General features: G+C 59.7%; 1 protein-coding gene across 1 annotated transcript; it reads left to right on the top strand.

Annotated features, from left to right (window-relative positions):
* Positions 1–4,141: 4,141 nt before the first annotated feature.
* CRB2 (crumbs cell polarity complex component 2) lies at positions 4,142–26,150 on the top strand. Its single transcript, XM_027035063.2, has 13 exons — positions 4,142–4,306; positions 11,573–11,896; positions 13,775–13,970; positions 14,088–14,227; positions 14,652–14,837; positions 15,035–15,148; positions 17,850–18,725; positions 18,815–19,323; positions 19,864–20,029; positions 20,859–21,642; positions 22,451–22,567; positions 23,123–23,240; positions 24,912–26,150. The coding sequence occupies exons 1-13, from the start codon at positions 4,210–4,212 to the stop codon at positions 25,134–25,136; spliced, it is 3,852 nt and encodes a 1,283-aa protein (XP_026890864.1). The 5' UTR covers positions 4,142–4,209; the 3' UTR covers positions 25,137–26,150.
* Positions 26,151–27,042: the final 892 nt, after the last annotated feature.

The following is a 27,042-nucleotide window of genomic DNA, read 5'->3' as shown; positions in this document are numbered from 1 at the left end:
CCATATGCCCTTTGACTTCGGAACGTTCTACCAGACATCTAAGTAGAGGAAAAAACACCTGTTTGTGTCTGAGCAAGAGCCCAAGTCTTGCAAATAAATACAGAGCATTTTTGTATGAATATTCTGAATTTCGACATACACTGAAATTGCCAGAAATACAACTCCCATGTAAATTGAGGGAAGATTGCTCTTTATCCTGTTCAGAACCTTACCCTGAGTTGTCACCATTTCGGAAAATTACATACTTAATGTCAACACTACTTATGGTATTTGAGTTGCCAACTTGACATTCTCCTTAACAGTCCACACTTGTGGCTGTCACATTCGGAGGGGCTCTATGTATAGGCAGAAGTGTCTCGTTACTTTACCATGTCTTCTAATGTAGTCGATAAAAGTATTTACAACTTGCAATACACATCCTCTTAAATTACTTTCCTTATTAGTTTAACCAAAACTTGCTTAGCTCTTAATGTGTGCCAGGCACTGTTCTAAGTGTTTCGTGAATAATTAGTAATCCTCATAATATTCTATGCAGCAAAGTGCTGCACAGAAGAAAAAAAGATCCCTCCCCCCCCCCTTCTTTTTTTACTGGAGGGCTAACTGAGGCACAGAGAGGTGAAGTGACTTACCCAAGGTCACACAGCTGGAAAGTGTAGAAGCCACTATTTGAACCAGCATCTGTGCATTTCACCACTAGCCTCTAATGGCTCGTTCTGATATTTCAGTTACGGCATTGGGATGGTTCTCCTTGGGGAACTATATACAAACATATGGCATTTCATTTCAAGGGAATAAAGGGTGATACAAGATATCTGTCCAGGGGGCACTGAAATGGTTAAGACTCACTGGCAGAGAGCTCACAGGTATAAACAGGCTCACCCAGGGAGGGAGGTGTGAGAAGGGTAGGGGGCTGGGAACAGATCCCAATGCACCCCAACATTTTGGGAGGAAAGAGAGCAAGAGAAGGCCAGGAAGGCAGAGGGAAGCCAGGGGAGACGGGGAGACTCCAAGGATGGGGGAGTAGGTGAGAGTGGGGAAGGCCTCTGAGAGATCAGAGAGGTCAGGGCTGAAGGTGGCCCCATGTGGCCACAAAGGGTTACCTTTGAGCAGGTTTGCTCAAAGGAGCAGGGTTACCTGAGCTGGTTTGAGCTGAGGCAGAGGAGGAGGAGGAAGAGGAGGAGGAAGAGGAGGAGGAGGAGGAAATGCCCCGCTCCCCCTCCTCCCTCCCTCTTCTCTCCTGCTGTGCCTCCACTGGCCCCCTCCCAGAAGCCAGAGCGAAGGCAGTCCTCGGGACCAGTGGGGTGGAGGGGAGGAGAGGAGGGATCTGTGTAGAGAGTGGGAGACGGAAGAGTGGACACGGCCCCTGGAGAAGGGAGATGCAGGACCCAAGTGGGGGGATCCAGGGCAGATGTCACCTTGGAGATCGCCTCAGTGGGGAGCAGCCCCGGGCACCATCCCCTCCCCCATCCAGTCCCTGGTGGCAGCAGCCCCCTCCTCACTGTACCCTGAGGTAGATACAATTATCCCAACTTACAGATGGGAAAACTGGGGTCCGGAAGAGTAAAACAGACCAACAAAACTTGCCTAAGGCCACAGGGTAGAACCAGGATTCATACGAAGCAGGGGGGATGCCGAAGCTGGGGCTTTACCGGCATATCTCCCTAGGCTCCAGAGGGGGTGGGTGCCCTCAACCAGGGAGAAGCCAGCAAGTAATTCCTGAGCAGAGTGGAGTGCAGCCACTCAGCCTTGAGTCAAGGATTCAAGGAGTGGAAAGGGCTGGTGTCAGGCCACCCCGAGTTCAAATCCCACCCCTGCACTGACTAGCTAGCTGTGGGACCCCAGCAGCCAATCTCACCTCTTGGAGCCTCCGTTTTCTCATCTGCAAAATGGGGACAATGCTCACCTTGCAGTGCTGTTGAGGGGGTGAAATGAGGTTATGCTGGTTCCCTTTCCCCCTCCTCACACCTGCCCCCCAGGCCGGGAGGATGGGGAAACGGATTCTCCTAAGGGCCCGTCTCTGCAGAGGGGCTGGCCTACTCTCACTGTCTCTTCTCCAGACCCGGACAGGGAGCGGTTTGCCCTGTCTAACCTCCGCCCGCCTGCCATGCCGTGGCTCCTGGCCTCCTCCTTCTCGCTCACGTGGGGCTCCCTGGCCCAGGCTGTTCATTTTCTGCATCCCTCCCTCCCCGTCCACATCCACCCGTCCTCCAGACTTCGCAGGGCACTTCCAGGTCTGGCCACAAGGTGGTGCCCAGCGGCTGCAGGACGCGGGCTGGGGCGCGAACAGGAGTTTGGGCTGGTGTCCTGACCTCAGGGCTCATTGTAAAAGCGTGGATGTTTGTGTCTGTGTATCCAGAGCCCCAGGGGGCTGTGGGAGGCTTGCTGTCCTCCTGTCCGCCTCCTCCCCGGCTGCTTGGATCTCTTAGGAACCTCTGAGACACAGAATAAACAGACGTTGCTCTGCCGCTGCAGCTCATTAAAGAGCTTTACAGGGTGGGAACTTATTTCTGTTTCACAGATTAGGAAACTGAGTCCCAGGGAAGGAAGTCATATGCCGAGGTCACTCTGCTAATCACTGGTAGAGCTGGGTGCAAACTGGGATCTATCCAGCTGTGGGGCCTGTGCTTTTCCCTGCAGAGTTGAGAGGGGCTTGGTGCTGGTGGGGAGCTCCTGGTATCTGTGAGAGGCAGGGAATTTAAATAAAAGTGGTTTGGGAGTGAGGAGGGTCCCAGAGACCAAGGAGCACCTCCCACCCCAGAGGGAACAAGACTCCAGGGTGGGGATGGGGCAGGATGTGGATGAGGGGTCCACCCAGGCCCTCGGCTCCCTCTCTGAGCACTTTGCCAGGGTTGGAGGACCAGCGGGGCCATAGGCCAGGCATGTGGCATGTGATGCCACCACTCTTCTCCCTGCTCTTCTGTGGACCTGCGAGCACAGCGTGAGCTCCCCCAATCAATCAATCAATCAATCAGTCAATCAGTCAGTCAGGTCTGTCTCTCCAGACTGTGCCCTCTGGGTGTCAGGTCACATCCCACAGCCCAGCACAAGGTCTGGGTGGCCAGAGTCCATGGTCGTTGAATTGAGCCAAATGGGGTGCACTGGCAGAGGCCAGTGGCTAGGTTCAGAAAGTCCTTTCAGCAACAGTTTCTTCCTCCCCCGGAGCTGAGTGCAGGGGAGGAAAGAATGGGCTGCTTTTTGATGCTGTAGTGCCTTAGAGATGGCTTGGATTCCCGGGGCCAGGTCCCCCAAAGAACCTCTCCTCTCCATGCAAACATTCCCTTCTCCAGCCGGCAGCAAGCAAACATCAAATGCAGCAAGAGATGGTAAGGTCAGACAACAAGAAGGACTTCCCAGCAGGGGAGAGGGAAAGTTTGCTTAGCTAGAGCTGCCATTCAGTAGAATGGGCTGCCTTGGATTGCAGTGAGTTGCAAACAGCAGAGGCAAAGATTTAGGCCAAGGCGGAGAAACAGAAAAAGTTCAGTTTGGCTGGTGAGGGAGTCAGGGGCCTTATCCTGAGGGCTATGGTATGAGGGGCTGTGTGTGGCAGCGTGGGGCCCCAGGGAGTGAAGGGGAGGGATGGGATTAAGAGACAGTGAGAAGAAGAGCCCCCAGGAGCTGGTGGACTGAGTGTGGGGAGGGGAAGGGGGCTTTGGCCGCAGGGTGGCTGAGGCCTTGTTCAGGTGGGGAGCACTGGGAGGGAACAGGCTGGGTGGGAGGGGCTGGGGCTTCTGAGCAGAGAAGAGGTGTGAGAGGCTGCTGGATGCTCAGGCCTAGGCTGGGGAGGGAGGCCCAGGCTGAGAGGAGATTGGAACAGGGGTCCAGCAGGGTGGGATAACCTAGGACTTGGGAGTAGCTGGCATCATCTGGGGAGAACAGAAATCCCCCCTTCCCCTAGAAGCTGAGGCAGCGGGACCTGAGAGGTGGGAGGAGGGGGGGGTTGGGGGGGCACGGAGATCAGATCCGACTGCAGGGGCCCCTAAGGACTGTCTGGAGCCCTGGGGCCTGGGGAGACAGGGTGGGTCAGACCCCTCCTCTCCAGTCTGTCCCCAGTGGAGCAGCCTGGGAGGGCCTGGGGTGGGGGAGGAGGTGGGAGGAGAGGGAGGGAGGGGCCGGGCCTCTGTCCACGGCATTAGTGCTGGTTGGAGGGAGAGGGGGGTGTGGAGCCAGCCAGGCCGCCTGTTCCCACAGCCGCGAGCTGAGCGTGCTGCCATGGCGCTGGCCAGGCCGGGGACCCTGGCCCCCAGGCCCCCGGCCCCTCTTCTGCTGCAGCTGCTGCTCTTGAGTCCTGCCCTGGCCCTCCTGGGTGGTGAGTTGGGGCACAAGCCTTGGGGGGTGGGGGGCTGGGGGTCTGTCTCCCAAAGCAGACACGCCAGGCCCCGGGGCTCTCTGTGTGGGTGCCAGGATGGACTGCAGGGCTGGGCACAGGCCAAGATGTGGGTGCAGAGGGGTGCGCTGCTGCCGGAACTTGCGTGGAAGAGTGTGCGTCCTGGGACTTGGGGGTTGCTGTGTGGGGTGGGGGTGGGGGGTGGGGCTTTGTGAAGGGATCCTGGGATGGGCTATGCGGCTTGGGAGGGGTGCTGGGGCTGGGAAGTCCTGGGCTGTGAGCGTGGGGGGTTGCAGGTAGTGTGAGCCTCACCCCAGGGTCTACTGTGAGCGTGTGCTGGGCTGTGGGGTGCGAGCCGTGGGTGTGTTAAAGTTGTGAGCTGTCCCGGGTGAGCGGTGAGCCGTTGTCTGAGGCTTTCTGGGTGAGGTGTGCTGTGTCCGAGCACAACTTGTGGGACATAAGCTGTCAAGTGGGTTGAACTGTGTCTTAGCTCTGGACATGGGGACATGGGGACGTGGGGTGGGGGCAGCAGACCCCAGCCCAGTGGATTGCAGTGAAAGGGGAGGAGATCAGGGAAACCCGGCAGCTACCTGCATCCCTCCATTTGTGTATTAGCCTTGCCTGCACTGGGGGGCTGGGGGTGCTCTGGGGCTCCTGGGGGTGGCCAGGCACTCAGGAGCATGTGTGCCCACCGCTGTCCCCTCTTTGGCACTCCCACGCCAAGCTGAAAGGGCTTCCTGAAGCCCGACCCCATTTGCCAAACGGTTTTGCTTTTGTCCGAGCAGATTCATGGATTCACGTGTGCACGCCTGGACTTCTTCCTGGGGGGTCTGGGGGACGCTTTGTCTCGGTCACTATAGCTACAGGGCCAGGCCTGGGAAGTCCCCTGACCCCGCCTCCAGTGCTGGAGGAGGGAGGGGGAGCCAACCTGGGCGGGTGGCCTGGGCCTCACTGCAGTGGGAGGGGAGGCGGTGAGGGGACTCACCCCTCGGACTCTCAGGGTGGGAGGTCAAGCCTCCCCAGGCCCCTGGGGGCTTCCTCCCCATTCACGGGGCCTGCCTCACAAAGGCTTCATCTCCTCCTCTCTGCAGGGCCCCTGGGGAGGACGAGGACCCCATTTTGTAGTGGAGGGCACTAAGGCTCTGGCAGGGATGGGGGCTTACGAGCTGGGCCCGAGGCAAATCTGGGCTCATGAGAGGAGGTGAGGGTCTGCTCTCTGCTCTCTGCACGTGTGAGGGGCATGAAATCCTGGTCTGTGGATCTGCTATCCGTCCCTGCCCTCCAATGTCTGCACTCGCATATGCATGTGCACACAGAAAAATGACAGACTACCTGCAAACACATGCACACGTGAACACACAAATCACACACATGCATGCACACACACACACACACACACACACCTGCACACTGGTGTGGCATGCACAAGGGCACACAGCACCACATGAACAGGTGTCCACACGCACACGCCTGCACACACCAGTGTGCGTGTCGACGTGTGCATTCATGCTGAAATGTATGTTCACGCGAACCCCGAGGCAGAGTCGACACAAAGTAGATGGGTGCTACAGAAAAAACGGACACTGATGTACATGCTCACCTCCGCACAACCCTGCTGGGGTGCCCAGGGGCGGCCTTTCCCACTGTGATTGCTGTGCGGGGGGCCTCCTCTGGGATCCCCAAAGGCTGGGGTGAGGGCACCGTGGGCATGAGCGTTTCTGGATACCAGCACCCGAGGCCTGAGTGCCAGGAGAGGGGCTGGGGATTGTGCCACCTGAAAAGGAGTTTCTATCCCAGAGGGGATGGGGGTTTCTGGAAGCCCTTGGGCCCCTGGCTCCGCTGCTCTTGCTTGCCAGGCCCGGAGCCGAGCCCCTCCACCCTGGGCCCACGCTGCCACAAAAGCCTGGCTGGTTGCTGTGGAGAGGGCCAAGCATCTTGGAGTACAATGGGGCGTGCTGGGCTCTCACATCCCTCCCCACACCCTGGGAGCCCGCTGACAAAGGGACAGCAGTTCAGTCCCCCAAGTCTGGCCCCTCCTCCAACCAGGGGGGGCCGGCGGGCAGACTGTGGGACAGAGGCAGGGGTGGAACGGGGCGCCACACACATGTGAACCAACCTCAAGACTGGCTGGATAGACACCCTCTGCTCCAGGTAAAGGTTCATTGGTCAACCAATAAATATTACCACTGACCGCCACCTGGAAGATGCTGTGCTAATGAACTAACATGATGGGCTTTGTTGTTTTTGTTTTTGTTAAAGATTTTATTTATTTATTTATTTACTTACTTACTTACTTATTATTTTTAAGTAACCTCTACACCCAGCGTGGGGCTCGAACTCACAACCCTGAGATCAAGAGTCGCATGCTCTACCGACGGAGCCAGCCAGGCACACCACAGGATGGACTTTGAATCTCACCATTGCCCTGTGAGGTCGGCTCTCATACCCCCAGTTTACAGAGGAGGAAATGAGGCCCAGAGAGGGTCAGGAACTTGCCCAGAGTCACAAAGCTAGTGTGTGGCAGGGCCTGCATTTCACAGCTGGCTTCAGTGCTAGCCTGTGCAAAGTCACGCCCCTTCTCCGTGCTTCTGCTGAAAGAGGGCAAGCCATGTAGCTCTGAGGGCCATCACAAGAATTTGATGAGAAAACACAGTGGTTCCCCAACTTAGGTTTGACATGGAAGTCCCAGTTTCTAAGCACATTTTAGATGGAGACCACTAATAGTTAACAGTGGCCTGTTTGGGCGGCAGAACCTCACCGAGTCCGTCTGGCCCTCACAGGGGCAGTGTCTCCACGGCCCTAGGGCTCTGAGACCAAAGCCAGTGCCAGGCAGCGGGGAGGCGGTGAGTCCTGACAGCCATCGTTGCCATAACTGTTACCAAAATTATAAATATTTACTCCCTGCCCCCTTTTAGCCTTGGGGGGGTAAACCTTTTTGTAAAAGAGTACTCCAAACTCTCCTGTCTTGTTAGAGTAACTTAGCCCTCTCCTGATGACTCTGAGGCAGTATTTGTATCATATGGTACTGTTATTCAGTCCTGTCCTCGTGGCCTAGTGATATTATTAGATGGACAGTTTTTGCCCCTGTGTCAGAAGCTCCCACATCTTACAAGATCTTGGGCCACTTCTTAGAAATATCCTCTTTCTTGGAGTGCCTGGATGGCTCAGTCGGTTAAGCGTCTGACTTCGGCTTAAGGGCATGATCTCACAGTTCGTGAGTTCAAGCCCCGCATTGGGCTCTCTGCTGTCAGCATGGAGCCCACTTCAGATCCTCTGTATTCTCTGTCTCCCTCTCTCTCTGCCCCTCCCCAACGTGACGGTGCCCTCTCTCTCTCTCTCAAAAGTAAACATTTTTTTTAAGCATTAAAATTTTAAAAAAGAAAATAGAAGAGAAAGAAATTTCCTCTTTCTTGCCTTGTCAAGACAAGAAGCTTCTCAAAATCCACCCATGAGTAAACACTTCCCATGAGTTGTCAGCAGTGATCACTAGGCCTGTTATAAGTGCACGTAAAGTAGGAGTTACTAAGCACTGAGTGAAGGACAGCTCGCTCTGCCCAGGCTGATCCTGGAACCTCTGCACCTGCTCCAGCCTTTAGAGACTTTTTCCAGTGTCTGGGGAAGGTGGGGCGGGAATGCACTAAAATGACAATACATGGCTGGTGATTTGGCATTTGCAAAGTGGGAATTTCACAGGCTTTGGGAGATGTGGACCTTTCAGAAGTCTGGAGATGGCAATCTACTTAGTTTTTTGAGGGATAATTTGGGGCAAGTTTATAACCTCTCCGAGTGGGAAGACAGTTTTCTCACCCGGGGCCCACCTTTCCTGGTTTGAATCAAATGTAATAATGTAATTATAGATGCAACACGTGCACCACAGCCTGGAGCATATAGTACGAGCTCAGTAAATGATTGCTGTTATATTATTATGGTCGTTCTCTCTGGGGAGAGAATTCCCTTCCTGGTGTCGGGATCTGGGCCTTCCGGGGGACAGGGCAGCGGGTCAAAGGGGAGGGGCATGTGTCAGTTAATCCCTCCCCTGCCAGGTCGTCCCAGGCAGCCTGAGAGGTCAGGAAGGATTTGTAAAGATAAGCACAGGCCCCTCGTTGCCCTGGCGACAGGCCACGCCCCCCCAGGCTGGCTCAGGGCCGGCCCCCCTTTGCCCCACTGCCCTCATCTCTCTGCCTCTCAGCCCAGGGCCAGTCTGGCTTTATGGTCTCACTCCTGCAACACAGAGGACCTAAGGTCAGCGGTTCCGTGCCTCGACGTGCAGAGGATTCCCAGGAAGCATGCTGCAGTGCAGATTCCCAGGCCCCAGGCCCCAGAGCTCTGAATCTCCAGGTCTGGAGCAGGGGTCAGAAATCTGTATTCTTAACACAGGCCGGAGGGTCTGGAAACCCCTGGGGTGAAGACCTGAGTTTGGATTCCAGCCTCTTATGGGCTGTGGGACGGTGAAGTCACTTCATCTCAAGCCTCACTTTCCTTAGCTGTAGAACAGGAATAACAGCACCGTCTATCTCCTAAGGTGAACATTAATTAAGATTAATGGGAATGCACAAGAAAGACGGCTGTCTCTCACAGGCAGGCTTTCGGGGCTACTGCATGCCTTTTGGGACAGGCAGCTCCCTCCCTCTCCACCTGGCTCTCACTGGAGGAGCTCCTTCCTCCCCTGTGGCTGGACTGTGTCTCCTGGGGTCATGGGCCACCTGCCCCACGGTGATGCATCACCCGCCCCATTTCCCTCACACACTGTCTCCCCATCCTGGTCCCATCTGCTCTGAAATGGAAGGCTCTGAACTGGGGGCAAAGCCCCAGATCCAGGTGGGGGTCCCTTAGGCCACACGGTAAGGAGCAGCGCCTTGTTGGCATTAAATGAAGGGCCTGCTGGTGCTGGACCCGGAAGCTAGGGCTCCTCAGAGTGGGCGCTATGGTTACTGTCTCCCAGTCCTGGGCTGTGCTGGGTTGACGGACCCTCATCAGAATGGCCACAGCCCTCACCAGGCACCAGGCTTCACGCAGGTCACCTCAGTGGCTCCTCACAACACCCCATGAGGTGGCACTGTTAGAACCCCATAAGCCAGGCCTGTCTGATGCCCAAACTTGTGTCCTTTCCTCAAGGAGCTTGATTCACCCCCACCCCCATCCGGGCATCTTCCCACCTCCCTCAGACCATCTTTCCACCCCCATCAGACCATCTTCCCACCCTCATCAGACAATCTAGCCCTAAAGGACATGGCTCTAAACTGATCAGCCACAGTGGCTGGGGTGGGAAAAAGAAGGATGAGCTTCCCAGAAGCCCCTCAGAGAGACACAGACACGCTGCTCTCACCTACGTGACCTGGCTTGGGAGGGGGGCTGGGGACTGATGCCTCGAGCTGGGGAGGGGCCTGTGGATGCAGGAGTCCTACAGGGTTATGTCCGCCTGCCCCTTGCAACTCGCTTAGCCCTGGGTGGGCACGAGAGCCCCGGTCAGGGAGTGAGGGAGCCCGTGTTGAGCTGTACCAAGTGCTCTGGGCACTCGGGGGTGGGGCTGACAGCCAGGTTCTCTCCCTGGCACCATGGTCCACATCTCCATATCCCTGTCCCCCATCCTGCTGGGCCCTGGCTGGGAAGGGTGGGGGTCGGCCAGTGGACGGCCCTGCCTGGTGGAATGTGGATGACTCTGGAGAGGCTGTTGAGCCTTATCTGGGGGGTGGGGGGGGGTCTTCACCAAGGTGGGGGAAGGGAGGCACAGGGCCTGAAGCTGTTCCAGGCCTGGTTAGTGTCTGGATGACAACCTGGGCAGAGGAGGAGCACCTCTCAGAGCCCCAGGGGGGGGGGGGGGGGCTCCTGCTCGTGGGTGGTTCCTCTCCCCCCATCACTTACTGAGTTCCCACAAGCGAGCAACTGCATACCTGAGGCTTTGAATCCTCCCACATTCTATGAGGCATGCCCTATTATCATCTCTTTTCTGATGGGAGACAGAAGCTCAGTAGGAGAAATGACTTGCTCAAGGTCTTAGAGCTAGTAATTGAGCTGGGATCTGAACCCAGGGCAGTTTTACTTAAAGCCTAAGTTTTTTTTTTGTTCCAAATTTTTATGTAAATTCTACAGTGCAATATCAGTTTCACGCATAGAACTCAGTGATTTGTCAATTACATACAACACCCAGTGCTCATCCCAACAAGTACCCTCAATACCCATCCCCAAACTAGCTCCTCCCCCACCCACCTCCCTCCACCACCCCTCAGTTTGTTCTCTATCATTAAGAGTCTCTTATGGTTTGTTTCCCTCTCCCCCCACCCCCCCTTTCCATATGTTCATCTGTTTTTTTCTTAAATTCCTCATATGAGTGAAATCATGTCAAAGACTAAACTCTTAATCCAGCACTACAGGCTCTCAGGCAGGTGGGGCAGGGGGCGGGAGCTGGCTCTCTCAGTAACTTGGCTTCTAGATCAGCAGGTGACCCTCTAACACGGTGGAGGCAGCACAGTGGCCTGAGCCAGGTGTCTGTCAGCAGGTCTCAATACCTGTCCTGTACCCTGTGACCTTGGCCATGCCAGTGGTCAGGCAGTTGCTGAGGGGAGATACAGTGAGGGCCAGGGATCCCCTGAGAGGTTTCTAGGCCCTAGGGGAAAGAAGAAGGTGGGAAGGAGGGACAGGGAAGGGGCCCAGCTCACAGTCCCTGCCTTTGAAGTCCTTCATCTCCGGTTTCACACGGGGATGGAGCTGCCAGACCCCTAGCAAGAGAGGTGGAGGGGACAGTGGGAGGACACCCCCCCCCCCCCAGGAAACAGAGGAGCCACAGAAGGGAGACCCAGAGCAGACTCCCCTCCCTCCAGGGAGCTGAAACATGTGACAGGCTTGAAGGTCGTCCCAGCGCTAACTTGCTAACTTGCCGTGAGACCTCAGGCAAGAGTCTTTGCTTTCTCTTGAGCCTCAATTTGTTCTTTTGTAAAATGGGCATGACAGAGCCTGCCCCAAAGGGCCCCTGCAGGGAGGGGGTCAGACAGTGGAGCGCAAAGCTCCCAGAGTCAGAGGGTGTCTGCCCTCTAATCCTGCCCGGGTGGGGGTGGGTAGCCAGGCATCCGGGTCCCATTTTTCTGCTACGGAGACCCTCCTGATGCGCGTGGCTTGTAGAGTCCCTGGCCCTCCCTCTATCCTCCTGAAAACAGACAGAGCCATGCTGCTTTCCGGCTTTGGGGTGCGCCTGAGTTGTGGGGAGGGGAACGTCCTGGCTCCCCCCACCCAGCCAACTTTCTCTCTTTGCAGGAACGGTGCCATCGGAGACCCCAAGTGTCTGTGCCTCAGACCCGTGCGCTCCAGGGGCCGAGTGCCAGGCTATGGAGAATGGTGGCTACACCTGTGGGCCCACGGAGCCCCGGGGCTGTGCCAGCCAGCCATGCCACCATGGCGCTCTGTGTGTGCCCCAGGGCCCAGATCCCAATGGCTTCCGCTGCTACTGCGTGCCCGGATTCCAGGGCCCACGCTGTGAGCTGGACATTGACGAGTGTGCATCCCGGCCCTGCCACCACGGGGCTACCTGTCGCAACCTGGCTGATCGCTATGAGTGCCACTGCCCCCTTGGCTATGCAGGTAACAGCCTCAGCCGCCCTGGGAGGAGGTCTGTAATGTCCATCCTGTCCATCCCGTCAGCGGCTCAGGGTGTCAAATCATGAATTCAGCTCCAACTTTAGTGTAGAGACATCCACTCTGGGTCTTGCTACAGAACTGATGCTTCTCGGGCTGACCTGGCAGCTCGGGATGAGAGTACGAACGTGTGAGTGCGCATGGTGCCTGACGTTTAACAGACACCGCACAAATGTTATTTCAGTCCCTTCTAGAGTTCAGTTTGGTGCTGCAGTCTATACCGCAGTGGGGAGCCTGCAGTATAGACACTGCTGGTTCTATGTCAGCCCTGAATTCAGACAACTGTGCTCTGAGGGCAGAAGGCAGTTTCAGGTCACCCCGGAGCAAGGGGTACAGGCCGGAGGGACTGGGTTCCAGGGGAGATGGATCTCGGCACTTTGGAAACGGGTCCCATGTGTCTTTCTCACCACTTGAGAGTCTCGGTGTCTGGAGTATCAGTTGTGTGTGTGGGAGGGAGGTCACGCCAAGGGCCTGTGTGTCTGCCAGCACCTGCGGGATGTCTGGGCTCCCTGAAAGTATTTGTGGGAAACGTAGGTGTGTTAGCAGGTGTGCGTGTGCCAGATGTGCGGTGCTTGGGCGCTTTGGGGGAACACTTTCTGGCTGAGTTGTGGATGTGAGTGGGGGCAGAGTCTGCCATGACTCATTTCTCTCCTCCTCCTTCCGTTCCAAGCCAGGCGGGGGAGGCTGGGATTCCAGGCGGCCAGGGCCTGGCTCCCCCTGGCACAGGGAGGGTGGGAGTAGGACTGGGGTGGGAGGAGTGAGGGGGTCACGGGAAGGAGGGGCCATGCTTTGTGCTCACTGAGCTGGGAAGGGGGGACGTTTCCAGCTGGAACCAGCTCGGCTCCTGGCCCCCCAGAACCAACCCCGTTTAGGGGGCAGGGGGCAGGGCCTCCGGAGTCTACCATGACATGTGGGCTCCCGGATGAACTCAGGCGGCACATCCCCAGACCCTGAAATTCTCCATCTCCCTCTATCTCCACACATCCCCAGTCCCTGGCCAACTGTCTCAGTTTTGGCTCGGACTGAGGGGGTTCCCAGGACCCAGGACTTGCAATTTTCGAAGCAAGATGGTACAGGGGGAGCCAGGAGAGGCTGGTCACTCCAGCATTTCTCGCAGGGGCACGTCCCTCCACCATGGAGACCCTCTCTACACGCTCTTCAAAGCCAGCAGAGTGAGCCTTCTACAGTGTCCACAGCACCGGGTGATTCAGCTGCTTCCAACTTTTAGGATAAGCTCAGATTGGGGGCCCCAATGCCCCAATACCTCCACCCCTGCCTCGCCTCCTCCCCTCTCTCCTTTGCTCCTGCCCCTCCATGCTCCCCTTCCTGAGGGCATCATGCCCCAGCCCTAAGCTACTCCTGACCAGTTCCCCACCCTGGAATCCAGCTGCCATCACAGCCCCATCCCAATGTAGTGCGTGCCACTCATCTTTCAAAAGGCTCTTCTTCCAAGAAGCCTTCCCTGACTCCCAATACCCAAGGCCAAAACCCTGGCTCTTGCTTTTTTGGGATCCAGCACGCTCCCATTGCCGAGTTTATCACAATTAAAAGTCCTCATCTACGTAATACTGGCCCAATCACCGTCTCCCCGGCTAGACCGCTGTGGGCTCAGGAGACAGGGACGTCTGTCTGGTTTCTACCCCATTGCCACTGCTGGCTCAAGAAATACCTGCTCTAGATGAACGGACCAACGGCTTCTCTCCGGAGCCTCAAGTTTCCGCTCCTTGTAACTGTCTGGAGCTGGTTTCAGGGCGGCCTGCCTGGGCCTCTTTCGACCTCCCTCTGGGAGTCCATCCGTCTGTCTGTGTCTTCGGCCCTGTCCAGGGGTGACCTGCGAGACGGAGGTGGACGAGTGTGCCTCGGGGCCCTGCCTGCACGGGGGCTCGTGCCTGGACGGCGTGGGCTCCTACCGCTGCGTGTGCGCGCCGGGCTACGGGGGCGCGAGCTGCCAGCTGGACCTGGACGAGTGCCAGAGCCAGCCGTGCGCGCACGGGGGCCGGTGCCACGACCTGGTCAACGGGTGAGCGGACGGAGGCGTGGGAGGGGGCTGCGCGGGGCGAGAAGGCGGTGGAGGCAGGTGGGCCCCAGGTGCCGTAGGGCTCAGTCCAGGCCGGCCGGGCCTCGCTCCCCGCTCCAGGTTCCGGTGCGACTGCGCGGACACGGGCTACGAGGGCGCGCGCTGCGAGCAGGAGGTGCTGGAGTGCGCGTCGGCTCCCTGTGCGAACAACGCGTCCTGCCTCGAGGGCCTCGGGACCTTCCGCTGCCTCTGCTGGCCAGGTGCGTGCGCGTGCTGGGGCGCACGGGCGCGGCCCCGGGCCGTGGGGCCGGTGTGCGCCTGCGCTCACCTGCCCTCCGAGGGTGCGCGGGTGACTGCAGCTTCTCTGAAGTCAAGGTTTGCAGTAATCTGCCAAATAGGGCTCATCACAGCACCTGCTCCTAGCATTGTTGCGAGGTAGGGAAAGGTGTAATGCGCGTGGAGCCTCGACAGGTGCAAAGTGCTCACTAGTGCTGCTAATAATGGTAACAGGACCCTGTTGAGGGCTGCCACGGTCGTGCCTACCCTCCTCATTGCATCCCTCCCTCACCGTTGGTGCCCCTATTCTGAGTTGTCCCAGCCTGGCCCCGGGTTGGCCTGGCACCAGTGGTGGGGTGCGGCCCGGTGACACCGTGTGATGGGCTGCCCGCGCACGTGTGCCTCCAGGCTACAGTGGCCAGCGGTGCGAGGTGGACGAGGACGAGTGTGCGTCGGGCCCCTGCCAGCATGGGGGACAGTGCCTGCAGCGCTCAGACCCAGCCCTCTACGGAGGCGTCCAGGCTGCCTTCCCCGGCACCTTCAGCTTCCGTCACGCTGAGGGTTTCCTATGCCGCTGCCCTCCGGGCTTTGAGGGTGAGTCCCCCTACACCCTTCCAGGGAAGCAGGTCCCTCGGTGTCCGGATGCAGGCCTGGCCCTGCCACACAGGGTGCCACCTGCCTGAGTCGGCACTTCTTGCCGGGTCTCAGTCTCCATAGCTCTAAAATGGGCCCTTCCAACTCTAGTCTGGTTCTGAGGGCACAGGTGGGAACCGCGGCTGGCCCTCTTGCAGGGGACGAATGTGACGTGGATGTGGACGAGTGTGCCTCACGGCCATGCCTCAGTGGAGGCCGCTGCCAGGACCTGCCCAATGGCTTCCAGTGCCACTGTCCGGATGGCTACACAGGTGCCTGGGGGTGGGCTGGGCTCCGGGGCAGAGCCAGGGCAGAGTTGGTGGGCCTGGGGTGAGAAGGTTCTTCTGGCTGATATGTGGAGGCTGGATTGATGGGGATGACGAGATCAGGAAAGAGGCGGGTGTGGGGGTCCAGGTGACAGCTAAGAGGGGCTGAGTGGGGACTGACCGGGCTTTGGAGGTGAAAGTAGAGGAAACTAATTGGACTGAGAACCCTTAGGAGGGACAGTCTGCCGGCCCTAGGGGTTAGTCCAGGTGTGAGTGGGAGATGTCAGGAATGCTGGCTGCTTCTGCCCTGGGTGATGTTGGGTGAGCCTTGTCCATTCTGAGTCCGGGTGTCTGTGGAGCACCCATAGGGAGGAGCCTGGGTGGGGGTTGGCAGTCCTGGGACTGGGGCCTGGGAAAAGCCAGAGACTGAGGGTCAGGAGTACAATTGTGGCAGCTGGGGCCACGGGTGGCCAAGGCTGTCCGGGAGAATGTGTGCAGTCATGCGCAGAGAGAACTCTAGGCACCTGGCATCCAAGGGCTGGGCAGAAGCCGACGGGCCTGCAGGGAGAGGACGGCAGTTTGGCCAGGACAGAGGAGGTGAAGGGGGGCATCACCACTTGACCTCTGGGGAGCTGCTGCCTATGGGGCAGGAGTTGGGCTGCAGAAAGCCTCTCCCTGCCTTGGGTACCGCAGATGCGTAGACACACAGTTACCCTTGCGCAGATACTGGTGAACCCGAAGAACTCACACGCTCTCTGAGTGTCCCTGCCCCCTCTGGAATGCCTGTGACACTTCCCCCACACCGGCCCACATTCCTGCCTGGGCACACTGCCTCCTCTCCCTGGCAGGTTTCCTGGGCACTGGCTTCCCTGCCCAGGGGAACGAGGTGGTGATTACCGTCCCTCCCACCTCAGCTGCCCAGAGATGCTGGGCTCGATGTCCCCTACCCCCGGGGTGGCCACCACCCCCGGGTGCCCTGAAAGCCCGTCTTCTGTGCCCCGCGGGCCAAGATTCCCAAGTTCTGCCCGGGAGCAGTGGCCTTGCAGGCCCCTGGCACACACTGCCCCCCCCCCCCCCCCAGCACACGCTGCCTCTGAACAGCGTTTCTGTGCATTTCGTTCCCTCCTTGTCACCCCACCCCCGTGAGGTAGGGTTCTTGCACATGAAGTAATGGATGCTTGAGAGAGGGGGTGTCATTTCCCAAGGTTCACCAGCGTCAGCCAAAGCCCAGCTCCTCCCCAAGCTGAGCTCAGCGGACGGGTGACAGGGAGGTCAGGTCTGAGGTCAGGGACGGGGCGGGGGAACCCCACTGTAGGGCTGTGCTGCTTGCCACTGTCCACCCCCATCCTCCCTTTGGGTCGTGCTGGCCTGGGGGAGGCCAGTGCCTGGCATTCCTGAGGCGGTTCTGAAGGAGGCGGCTGGCCAGGCGGGGAGCTCTGCTCCCTGGGCTCAGCACCCACCCACCAGTCTCCGCCATCCATGGGAAAATGCAATGGGGCCGCGGGCTCTGTGGACCTTCCTGGGGGGCCTGTGGCTCCTGGCAGGTATGCAGGGCCTTGGACAGGGTGAGGTGTGGCCGGCTGTCCCCAGGAGGCTGTGGTGTCTGTGGGCTGACTGGGACCAGGATTCAAATCCTGGTGGCTTTTCTGGGCCTGGGCCCCTCCAGCTGGGATATGGGTCGGGTCAAGGGCCAGCCTTGGTTGTTTTATGGAGGCTCTGACTGAGTTGGGGTTGGGCTGTGGTCTCTTGACCCAAACTGGGACCAGAGCACCTCGTGTGGGAGCTCTTGGAGGGGAGGGTGATGTGGCCCCTTCAGCATGGGGCCCTGGGGGCAGAGGGACTGGGGGATGAAGACTGGATGCATTTGCCCACCCCCGCTCCCTCCTCCATCTGGCACTCTGTCCACAAAAGCTGTGCCAGACCCCTTGCTGGGCACCAAGGACGTATTCAGGTCCCTGGAGGAGATCCCAGCTGAGTAAACAGATACTTTCAGTACAGGGTTCTGGGGAGCTGTGTCTGGGGGTGGGCAAGGAGTCGGGAGTGACACAATAGCTTGGGAATCAGAGAAAAAGCCCCTTAGGGGACTGACCCTTTGAATTTGGGCTTTGCAGGGTGAATAGGAGTTTGAAGGCAGGGTCAGTGAGGAGGAGGCGGAGGCATTCCAGGGAACAGTATGAGCAAAGCCCCCAGAGAAATGCTGTCCAGGAAATGCCTGGAGGAACAGGCAGTTGGAGGTGTGTGGGGAGCAGGGTTGAGACTTGAGGGCCTGGGAGGGCCCAGCCCCCGAGGGATGTGGAATGCCAAGGTGAGTGAGTGAACCTTAAGCAGCAGGGGAATCTGGCCGGGCCAGGAGATGGATGGTAGGGGTGGTTGAAGGCAGGCAAAGTAGAGGACGCTAGACTGTGGCCCTCAGAGCTGATGAGGCAGACGGGTGGAGTAGGGGAAAGGTGGGGGGGGCGGGGGGGGACAGAGAGTGCTTAGGGGATTGAATCCACAGGGCATGGAGGCCCACCAGACATGGTAAGGGAAGGGGCATCTTAGATACCAGCCTCCAGGGACTTCAGGAGACCATGAGAAATCTTTTGGGAATTAGGAATTGGTTTGGTTGACAGGTGCTGAGATCCCTGTCCCAAAAGGTGTGTAAGCTCTGCATCAAGATTGTGGTTCTTGCCTTGAGTGCTGAACCTTGGCCTGGTCTCTCCTGAAGGCCTGACGTGTCAGGAAGATGTGGACGAATGCCTGTCGGAGCCCTGCCTCCATGGCGGGACCTGTGATAACACCGTGGCAGGCTATACCTGCTGGTGCCCGGAGACCTGGGGCGGGCACGACTGCTCTGTGCAGCTCACCGGCTGCCAGGGCCACACTTGCCCACCTGCTGCCACCTGCATCCCCATCTTCAAGTCTGGGCTCCATAGCTATGCCTGCCGCTGCCCACCTGGTACCCACGGACCTTTTTGTGGCCAGAACACCACCTTCTCTGTGGTAGCTGGGAGCCCTGTGCGGGCCTCGGTGCCAGCTGGAGGTCCCCCGGGTCTGGCACTGAGGTTTCGCACCACACTACCTGCCGGTGCCTTGGCCACTCGCACTGACACTCAGGACAGCTTGGAGCTGGCACTGGCGGAGGGCACGCTTCAGGCCACACTCTGGAGCCATGGCAATGCCACCGTGCTTCCCCTGGGGCCGCTGGACCTGGCCCTAAATGATGGCCACTGGCACCAAGCCGAGATTTCGCTCCGCCCGGGGGTCCTGGAGCTGCGGCTCTGGCATGAGGACTGCCCTGCCCGGCTGTGTGTGGCTTCCAGTCCTGTGGCCCCAGCTCCTGTGGCTTCCGCGGCCCCGACGCCTGCCAGGTTCTGCTCCGCCCAGCTGGGTGGCGCAGCCTTCGAAGGCTGCCTCCAGGACGTGCGTGTGGACGGTCACCTCCTGCTGCCTGAGGATCTCGGCAAGAATGTCCTCCTGGGCTGCGAGCGCCGTGAACAGTGTCAGCCTCCGCCTTGTGCCCATGGAGGGGCCTGCGTGGACCTGTGGACTCACTTCCACTGCAAATGCCCCCGGCCCTACAGTGGTCCTACATGTGCTGATGGTGAGGAATAAGCCCGGGGGACCCTGGGGCAGACAGTATGCCTTCCCCTCGCTCACAGGCCTCTCACCTGATACCCTCTCTCCCCGCAGAGGTTCCTGCTGCCACCTTTGGCTTGGGGGGCACCCTGAGCTCTGCCTCCTTCTTGCTCCACCAGCTGCCAGGCCCCAACCTCACCGTGTCCTTCCTCCTCCGTACTCGGGAACCTGCTGGCCTGCTGCTCCAACTTGCCAATGACTCAGTAGCTGGGCTAACAGTATTCCTGAGCAAGGGCCAGATCCAGGCTGAGGTGCTGGGCGGGCCCGCTCTGGTGCTCCCTGGGCGCTGGGATGATGGGCTCCGCCACCTGGTGACGCTCAGCTTCGGGCCTGACCAGCTGCAGGGCTTGGGGCAGGAGGTGCACGTGGGTGGGAGGCTCCTCCCTGCGGACGCCCAGCCCTGGGGTGGGCCCTTCCGAGGCTGCCTCCAGGACCTGCGACTCAATGACCTCCACCTCCCATTCTTTCCGCCGCTGCCGGGGAACTCAAGCCAGCCCGGTGAGCTGGGCAGCAGGCAGTCCTGGAACCTCACCATGGGCTGCGTCTCCGAGGACACATGCAGTGTGAGTTCCCTGGGGAAAGGGGTGGGTCCCTTTCTCCAGGGTCTGTCATGCATCACGGGGGGTTAGCATCCCCTTCTACTGGTGAGGAAAATGGCAGGAGGTGAAGCACTGTGTCCAGGTCACCGCTGCTAGAGACTGGATTCACATTATTCTCTCTGGCCCAGCTGCTCTTGCCCTCTCGTGGTCCCCATACCTCCCTCCCCAGTCTTGGTTTGAGACAGACACCCGGGCCCAGGCAGAGGGCTGGCTGAGCCTTTCTGTAGGAGCTACCTGGGGGACAGGGACATCCCTGGGTCCATGAACAAAGCACCAGCCTTGGAATAGACGGAGTGTGAACTCTGGCTCCTCTATTTACTGGCTGGGTGAGTCAGGCAAGTGGCTTCTCCTCTCTGAGCCTCAGTCTGTTGATCTGTAAAATAGGGACAATGGTGACATCCTCTCTAATTGTCTGTGAGGAGTTAATGTGTCTGTAGTGGTTATGGTTATGTAGTGGTGATAGCCCCCAGGCCTGAGCCAATCCCTGCCCTGATTCTTCTTCAGCCTGACCCCTGTCTCAATGGTGGAATGTGTCTCGTCACCTGGAATGACTTCCACTGCACCTGCCCTGTCAACTTCACGGGGCCAACATGTGCCCAGCAGCTGTGGTGTCCTGGCCAGCCCTGCCTCCCGCCTGCCACCTGCGAGGAGGTCCCCGATGGCTTTGTCTGTGAGTGTGTACCGTGGGCAGACCACATGCTGGATCCTGGACACCCAAGCTGAGTTAGAGCCCACTCTTACCCTGAGGGCACATAGTGGACCAGGATGCCAACACCCCCAGCCCAGCATGGTTAGGCCACTGCATGCAGAGGGACAGGTTTTCTGGAGGAAGACAGCATTGACCAGGTTTCCAAGGGCAAGACTGGGCATAGGGGAGGACATTTTAGGGAAGGACAATAGCACCGCAAAGGCCCTGGGGTTTATAAGAACAAGTGAAACATAGTTACAGGTGTAGGGGTGGAGCTATTGCCAGGGGGTCCTTGAAAGCTAGGCCAGGCAGCTCAGGACTTGTTCCCAAGGGTCGTGGGGAGCCATGGGGCCGTTTTAAGCAGGAGAAGGACATGATCAGCATTTTAAAGAGATGACTGCATTTTATTAAAATGCATGATCAGCATTTAAAAATGTGCGTTTAAAAAAGATGCTGGAGTGAATAGCCTCAGTGATGAGACAGAGCCAGTACACTGAGGAGGGAAGGGGGCAGATTTTTTGAGGCATAACTATTGCCTGGTCTGTGACCTGGAGGGTAGGGTGGGCCGTGGTAGGGTAGGGGCAGGTGTCCCCAGCACGACCGGAAGCTGGTTCTCCGAGGTACAGAATTATGAGTGGGTGGAAGCCACAGCCGGAGGGGAGGGTAGTTCCTGGGATTAGATGACAGGCCGGTGTGTGTGACCCCTCGAGATGGGCAGGGGCAGTGGGGACGGCAGGTGTCTCACCCGGGTGCTTGGGCCCGGGTGGAGGCCGCTGGGCCATTCATTCCCTGACGCTCCCTCTCCCCGCAGGTGTGGCCGAAGCCACGTTCCGCGAGGGCCCCGCCGTCGCTTTCAGTGGGCACAACGCGTCGTCGGCGCGCTTGCTCAGCGGCCTCTCGCTGGCCTTCCGCACGCGTGACTCCGAGGCCGCTCTGCTGCGCGCCGCCGCGGGCGCCCACACCGTCTGGCTGGCCGTGCGCAACGGCTCCCTGGCGGCGGGCGTGCGCAGCGGCCGCGGCCAGCCTGGGGCCGTGCTGCCGGCGTCGGGGCCGCGCGTGGCCGATGGAGCCTGGCACCGCGTGCGCCTGGCCATGGAGCGCCCGGAGGCTGCCGCGTCGCGCTGGCTGCTGTGGCTGGACGGTGCGGCGACGCCCGTGGCGCTGCGCGGCCTGGCCGGCGACCTGGGCTTCCTGCGCGGTCCAGGCGCCGCGCTCGTCCAGCTGGCCGAGAACTTCACCGGCTGCCTGGGTCACGTGGCCGTGGGCGGCCTCCCGCTGCCCCTGGCGTCTCCGCGGCCCGGCGCGGCCCCCGGCTCGCGGGAGCACTTCTCGGCCTGGCCCGGGGCTCCGGCCCCGCGCCTCGGCTGCCACGGCGCACGCGTGTGTGTCCCCTCGCCCTGCCTGCACGGCGGCGGCTGCCGGGACCTCTTCGACGCCTTCGCCTGCGCCTGCGGTCCGGGCTGGGAGGGCCCGCGCTGCGAGGCCCGCGCCGACCCGTGTCGCTCGGCGCCCTGTGCTCGAGGCCGCTGCCACTCGCGCCCCGACGGCAGTTTCGAGTGCCGCTGCCCGCCTGGCTTCGTGGGCCCGCGCTGCAGGTGCGGAGGGCCGGCGCGGCCTGGGCTCAAGGGGCCCTGTGGGTTGTCCGGGCGGGTGGGGGTGGGGGTGCGGCCCTCAGGGGTGGGGGGTGGGGCGCCGAAGCCCCCTTGCCCCCCGCCCCGCAGCCGATGCTCTGGTTCTGTGGGCCAGCCACTTCCCTTCTCGGAGCCTCCGTGCCCTCATCTGTGAAATGGGAACAGCGGGCCCCTAGGGTTGCCAGCTAAGACCAGAACAGTTTGAATTTGAGATAAATAACGCTCTCGTCTGGGGGTGCAGGGGGAACACAGGGCTAGGTTTGGAAGAACATCTGGAGGCTTTCCTGCCTAGCTGCCCACCATTCACATTCATGCCCATTAGTCCCCTGAGGATGATGACAGGGGCAGAAGGAGATGGTTGGAAGTTTTGACACTTCCCCCTGTCAGTCTGGTTTTGACTCCCTACTCCGTTCGGAAGCAAGCTTAGGGAGGGTTGTCTGGCCTGACTTCCCCCTTCCCCAGGCTCAAATTTTACGTTTAGGAACATGGTTTTTGTTCCAAGGAGAGTCCTGACATTTCATCAGCTTCTCAAAGGACTCTCTATGTGGGGAGAGGTTCCCATCCAGGGTCTGAAGGTTGTGCACTATGTTGGGGGTGGGGACCACCCTATGCCCCATCCCTTCCACCTCAGACACCACTAAGTCTGTGGCAGGTGGGCCCCGAATTCCACAGCTCAGAACACAGAGGCTCCAGTGGCCTGTTGTAGCCTCAGGGGCTGGGGCCAGGTTCCCCGGATGCTGCCCCCAGCGTAGACATTGTGTTTTCTCCCCAGACTGCCTGTCCTGCCAGAGGCGTGCAGCTTGAACTTCACCTGCCTCAATGGTGGCCCCTGTGAGGGTGGGCCCCGGGCTGCCAACTGCAGCTGCCAGGAGGGCTTTGCTGGCCAGAGGTGGGTCTGGGGGCCGGGGGCCTGGGAGCTGGGCATGGTGGGCCCCTGGATGCCCTCCAACCAGGGCAGGCAAAGTGGGGTGTGGATCCTTGCTCACCATCCCACCCCTCACTGTGATCACAGTGCCAGACAGCCTACCTCTGCCACTCGAGTGCTTTTCTCCTGGGCTTTCCAAGGCCGTCCTCTGTTATGCTGTCACCTGGGGAAGTAGTTGCCTGGTGGTGTTTCTTAGAGCCTCGTCCTCAGCCAGCCTGCCTCGGGTCGCCCAGGGAGACTGGACAGGTGCAAGTTCTGGGCCCACTCCGCAGAGAGGGCATCAGCACACCTGGGCAGCCGCCCTGTGCTTCCGATGGAGCCAGTCATCCTCAGCCATGAGCTGGGGCAGAGGGGGGTGGTGGTGGAGGTCCCAGTATGCTTCAGTCACCTGGCGGGGACAGCCCATGGGGATAGCGGATGGACACCTGTGTATTGGTTGGGGGTGGGGGGAGTGTTGAGAAGCTAAAGCAGATGGGGAAGAAGGCAGCTTCCTCAGCCTTTACCTTCTCTGCTTCCCAGATGTCAGATCCCCTGTGAAGCCAACCCCTGCTTGAACGGGGGCACCTGCCGGGCAGCCGGTGGGGTGTATGAATGTATCTGCAGTGCCAGGTTCTCAGGCCAGTTCTGTGAAGTGGTGGTGAGTGATGCTACAGGGGCTTGGGGGGTGTCCTGTCTTGGACGTTAGCGAGATGATTGGGGGATGGGGGGTGGTGCGGAGAGCATGTACGGCCCACTGTTCCTGGACCAACCCTGTCCTGGGGTACGGACTAGTGGGGAGAGCTTGGGGGGCCCGCCCTCCCTCTGGGGACTGGCAGGGAAACGGCTGGGCACGGCCAAGTCCTATTGGGGATCAAGATTCGGGACCCACAGGATCTTGGAATTCTGGGATTTCAGTTGGCCGATACACGAGCCTGTAATCTCCAGTCGTTTGTGTGCCAGAATTCTAGAGCAGGACGATTTGGAGAGCCCAGGATTCTGAGCCAGAGCTGGCTCTGCTGCCCAAGGCAGCCCGTGACCGCAGGGAGGCTCAGCTGAGGAGGGGCCCAATAGATGGGGCCCAGCAGGCCGCTTGAGCTTAAACCCCCTCCCCACCGAGGGGTAGAACAGGTGCCACAGGCCCAGTGGGCAGTGAGCCCACAGTGGGTGCTAATGGGAGAGACGTAGGCCGGGAGGCCTGGGGAGGAGCCTTGATCTCCACAGGCTTCTGGCAGCCCGGGTCATAAACCCGCAAATCCCCTCTGCTTCTGGGGAATGTTTCCTTTCAAGTTGAGCTTTACGGCCTCTGTCTCCTCCACCTACCCTCCTCCCAGGGCCAAGGGAGGAGATGGCTTTACAGCTCCCCAAGAAGTGCCCAGGGGTGGAGGCTGGTGAGGGCCCACTCGGGGCTGCTATGAATTTTTCTCTACAGCCTTGGATGCCTTTTCTCATTCAGGGCTGGGTACTGGGACTTGGGATGCAGGTCACAATGGGCTGAGAGGCTTCACGGGACAGAGGGAGGGCCGGGGAGTCTGAGACTCTTAGGCTCCAGAATCCAGGAATTTGGTGATTTAGTGGGGGGGGGGGGGGTGGTTAACAATTCCAGGCCCGTAGAATCTTTGATGGTGGCATCCTGGCAGTCTGTGACTGGAGATGGAGAGGTCTTCTGGGCTCCCTAAAGCTCAGTCTCCCTAGCTGGGCAGACCCTGGTGGATTCTGAGCTCCCCATCAGCTAGGTCGGCCTGCCCCCCTCTTCCTGCCCTGCACAGGCCACCTGGCGGGGAGCCTCTCTTACTGCTTCCTGAGAGGCCTCCCACTTTAGAGTTAAGCGTGGTCTCCACAGACACTAAAAAACCAGACCACCCTTTGGGATGGGGAGGGATCAAGTCCCCGTGGCCTCAGACTGGAAGAGTTTACTGCAGGGCGGGGGAGGCCGAGTTGGGAGGCTGGGTGGCAGGGGCCATCTCTGGCCACTAAAGGAAGGGCCTGCAGCTGGAATTCAAGACTGAAGGACGGTGGTGTGGCCACGGCATGGGCACTGGGGGCAGACGGAGGAGACTGCCGTCCTGGCTTGCTAGTCGTGTGGGGGAATCTGGGCAAAGCCCCTGTTTTCTCCTTCAGTACTTACCAAGAGCTACCACGCAGGCCTTGCTCTGGGCACTTGGAATTTACCGGTGAACAAAATAAAGCAAAGATTCCTGTCCTTAGGGACACGAGGGAGTGTCCTCACTCCCCCTTCGTTAGACCACTGTAAGCGTCACGTAAAACCCCACGCACAGGCTCGCACCCTCCTGCTCCCCGGTCTCAGGCCTGGTGACTTGGTCTCTTGCAGAAGAGCCTGCCGCTGCCACTGCCGTTCCCGCTGCTGGAGGTGGCGGTGCCCGCGGCCTGCGCCTGCCTCCTCCTCCTCCTCCTGGGCCTCCTCTCAGGGATCCTGGCGGCCAGGAAGCGCCGCCAGTCAGAGGGCACCTACAGCCCGAGCCAGCAGGAGGTGGCTGGGGCCCGGCTGGAGATGGACAGTGTCCTCAAGGTGCCGCCCGAGGAGAGACTCATCTAGACCTGCCTGGCTGCGGGCTCTGGCACCTGCGAGGTGTGTCTACCGAGGACCCAAGGAAGCCGCTTCCAGGAGCCTGCGGGGAAGTGGCTGGCCTCTTACCAGCCTTGGGGAGCTGCCGGAGAGCCTGAGAGACCTGCTGGGCAAGTGTCACCTTTGCCGGCAGCCCCTGCCTGTGCCCCATTTGTGGACGGGAGAGGGGAGCACCGCGGGAAGCACTCAGGGATGCAGACCGGGGCCTGGCAAGGCCGTGGACGTCTCCATCGGACCTGCCAGCTCTTGCCCCGGCAGGCGGACTGCTGTGCCGGGGAGGGGCACACGCAGGTGCACACGGTGCGTTCAGAAGTGCGTGTGGGCACGTACCTGGGGACTGCTGATCTGCAGATGCCAGTGAGAGTGTTCTGGATGGGGCTCGTGGGCCTGTCCGTGCCTTTGCTGTGGGCGCGCAGGACCGTGTAGTGGGTGCAGGCCCCACAGAGGTGCGGCTGGGCAGCGGGGATACCCTTCGCAGCCCTGGGGCAGGGGCAGTACGTGTTCTCCGGGAGGCCAGGCCAAGGCTTGCCCAGGGACCGAGACCCCCCAGCTCTGGCGTCTTCTCCCATGTCTGAGGCTGTCCCCAACCTGGAGGCAACTGGGAAACCAGAAGGAGGGTGGTCATCGGCCAGCGGCCCCTGGCTCCCAGGACAAATGCTCCTTCTGGCAGCTGTGTGGCAGAGTCGGACCACAGCCAGGGCGGATCTGCGGGAGCAGAGGACGGGCTGCCCCCAGCCGTCCCACCTTGCGGCCTCCGCCTACCTCACGGCGCTGTGGTGAGGATCAGTGGATGACAGCGGGGAAAGAGCCCGGGACGGTGTGCACTACTGGGTTGTTTGGGTCACCCTTTTAGCTTTCAGGAAGGGTTGTCCCTCTGGCTGGAGCCAAGAGAAAGTTGGGGGTGGGCTTTCCCGGGGGCCTGCAAGCGGGCCAGAGGATAAAGGAGCAAAACTTCTGCCTTCCCCCCTCCCCCCCCGCACCAACCCCCACCCCCACCCCCCCGCCCGCCACGTCCCACCTGACCACCTCTGGTTCTCCAGGGCCAGCACTCCCCAGTCACAGCTGCCTGGCGAGGCCACTCCTTCACCTACAGACCAGTCATCTCTCTAAATGGCTGGGGGGCAGGGGGGAGGTGGATTCAGGACTCACAGGAAGTCCTCCGAGTTGTTTGCTGAACTCAGCAAATGTTGGCATGGCCTCTTTGTGTCGGGGCTGGTCCTGCAGACACAGACACAGACACAGAGGAAGAATGTGCTGCTTTCCTTCCAGTCGGTCCCTTCCCTGGTAATGCCATCACACTGATCCCAGAGGAGCACCCGCCCTCCCGGCACCCAGTGCCGGGCCTCCTCCCAGCCCCACGGAGTCCCTTTGTCCCTGACCTGGAGACATGCCCTTCTGTCCCTCCTGTTTCCTTGGCCAGCACCTCCTGTGCCAAGGCCAGGGGACCCCTTCCCAGTTTTAGATTGGCGGTTGACTTTCCCCAGCTCCCCTTGGGGTCTGAGGCAGCTTCCAGAGGCACAGGATCAAATCTGTGGGAGAACCACGTGGTGATGAGGGGTAAGGGAGCATGTGGGCGGCTCAGACTGAGGGGTTCAGCTGAGGCTGGGACAGGAAGGGCCCTGAACGCTAGGGTAAGGGGCTTGATGAGTCCTTATCCTGTAGGAGGTGGGACCTTTCCCCCAACCTTCTCCACTAGGACTCCTGGGAAGGTGGGGGAGGAAACATCTGGTACCAGCACCTTAGCCACAGCTGGTGCTTTGGTTATTTACTTTATTAAATCAGGGATTTGACAAACCTGTGTCCTTTCAGACTCCTAAGACACACGGAACCCCAATAAATAAAAGTGCCACTTTTTGGGGAGCCCTATGTTGTCCTC

Source organism: Acinonyx jubatus, chromosome D4, assembly GCF_027475565.1.
Source record: "Acinonyx jubatus isolate Ajub_Pintada_27869175 chromosome D4, VMU_Ajub_asm_v1.0, whole genome shotgun sequence".
In the NCBI taxonomy this organism is placed as follows: Eukaryota; Metazoa; Chordata; class Mammalia; order Carnivora; family Felidae; genus Acinonyx; species Acinonyx jubatus.
This window is presented reverse-complemented; position numbering and strand designations above follow the sequence as displayed.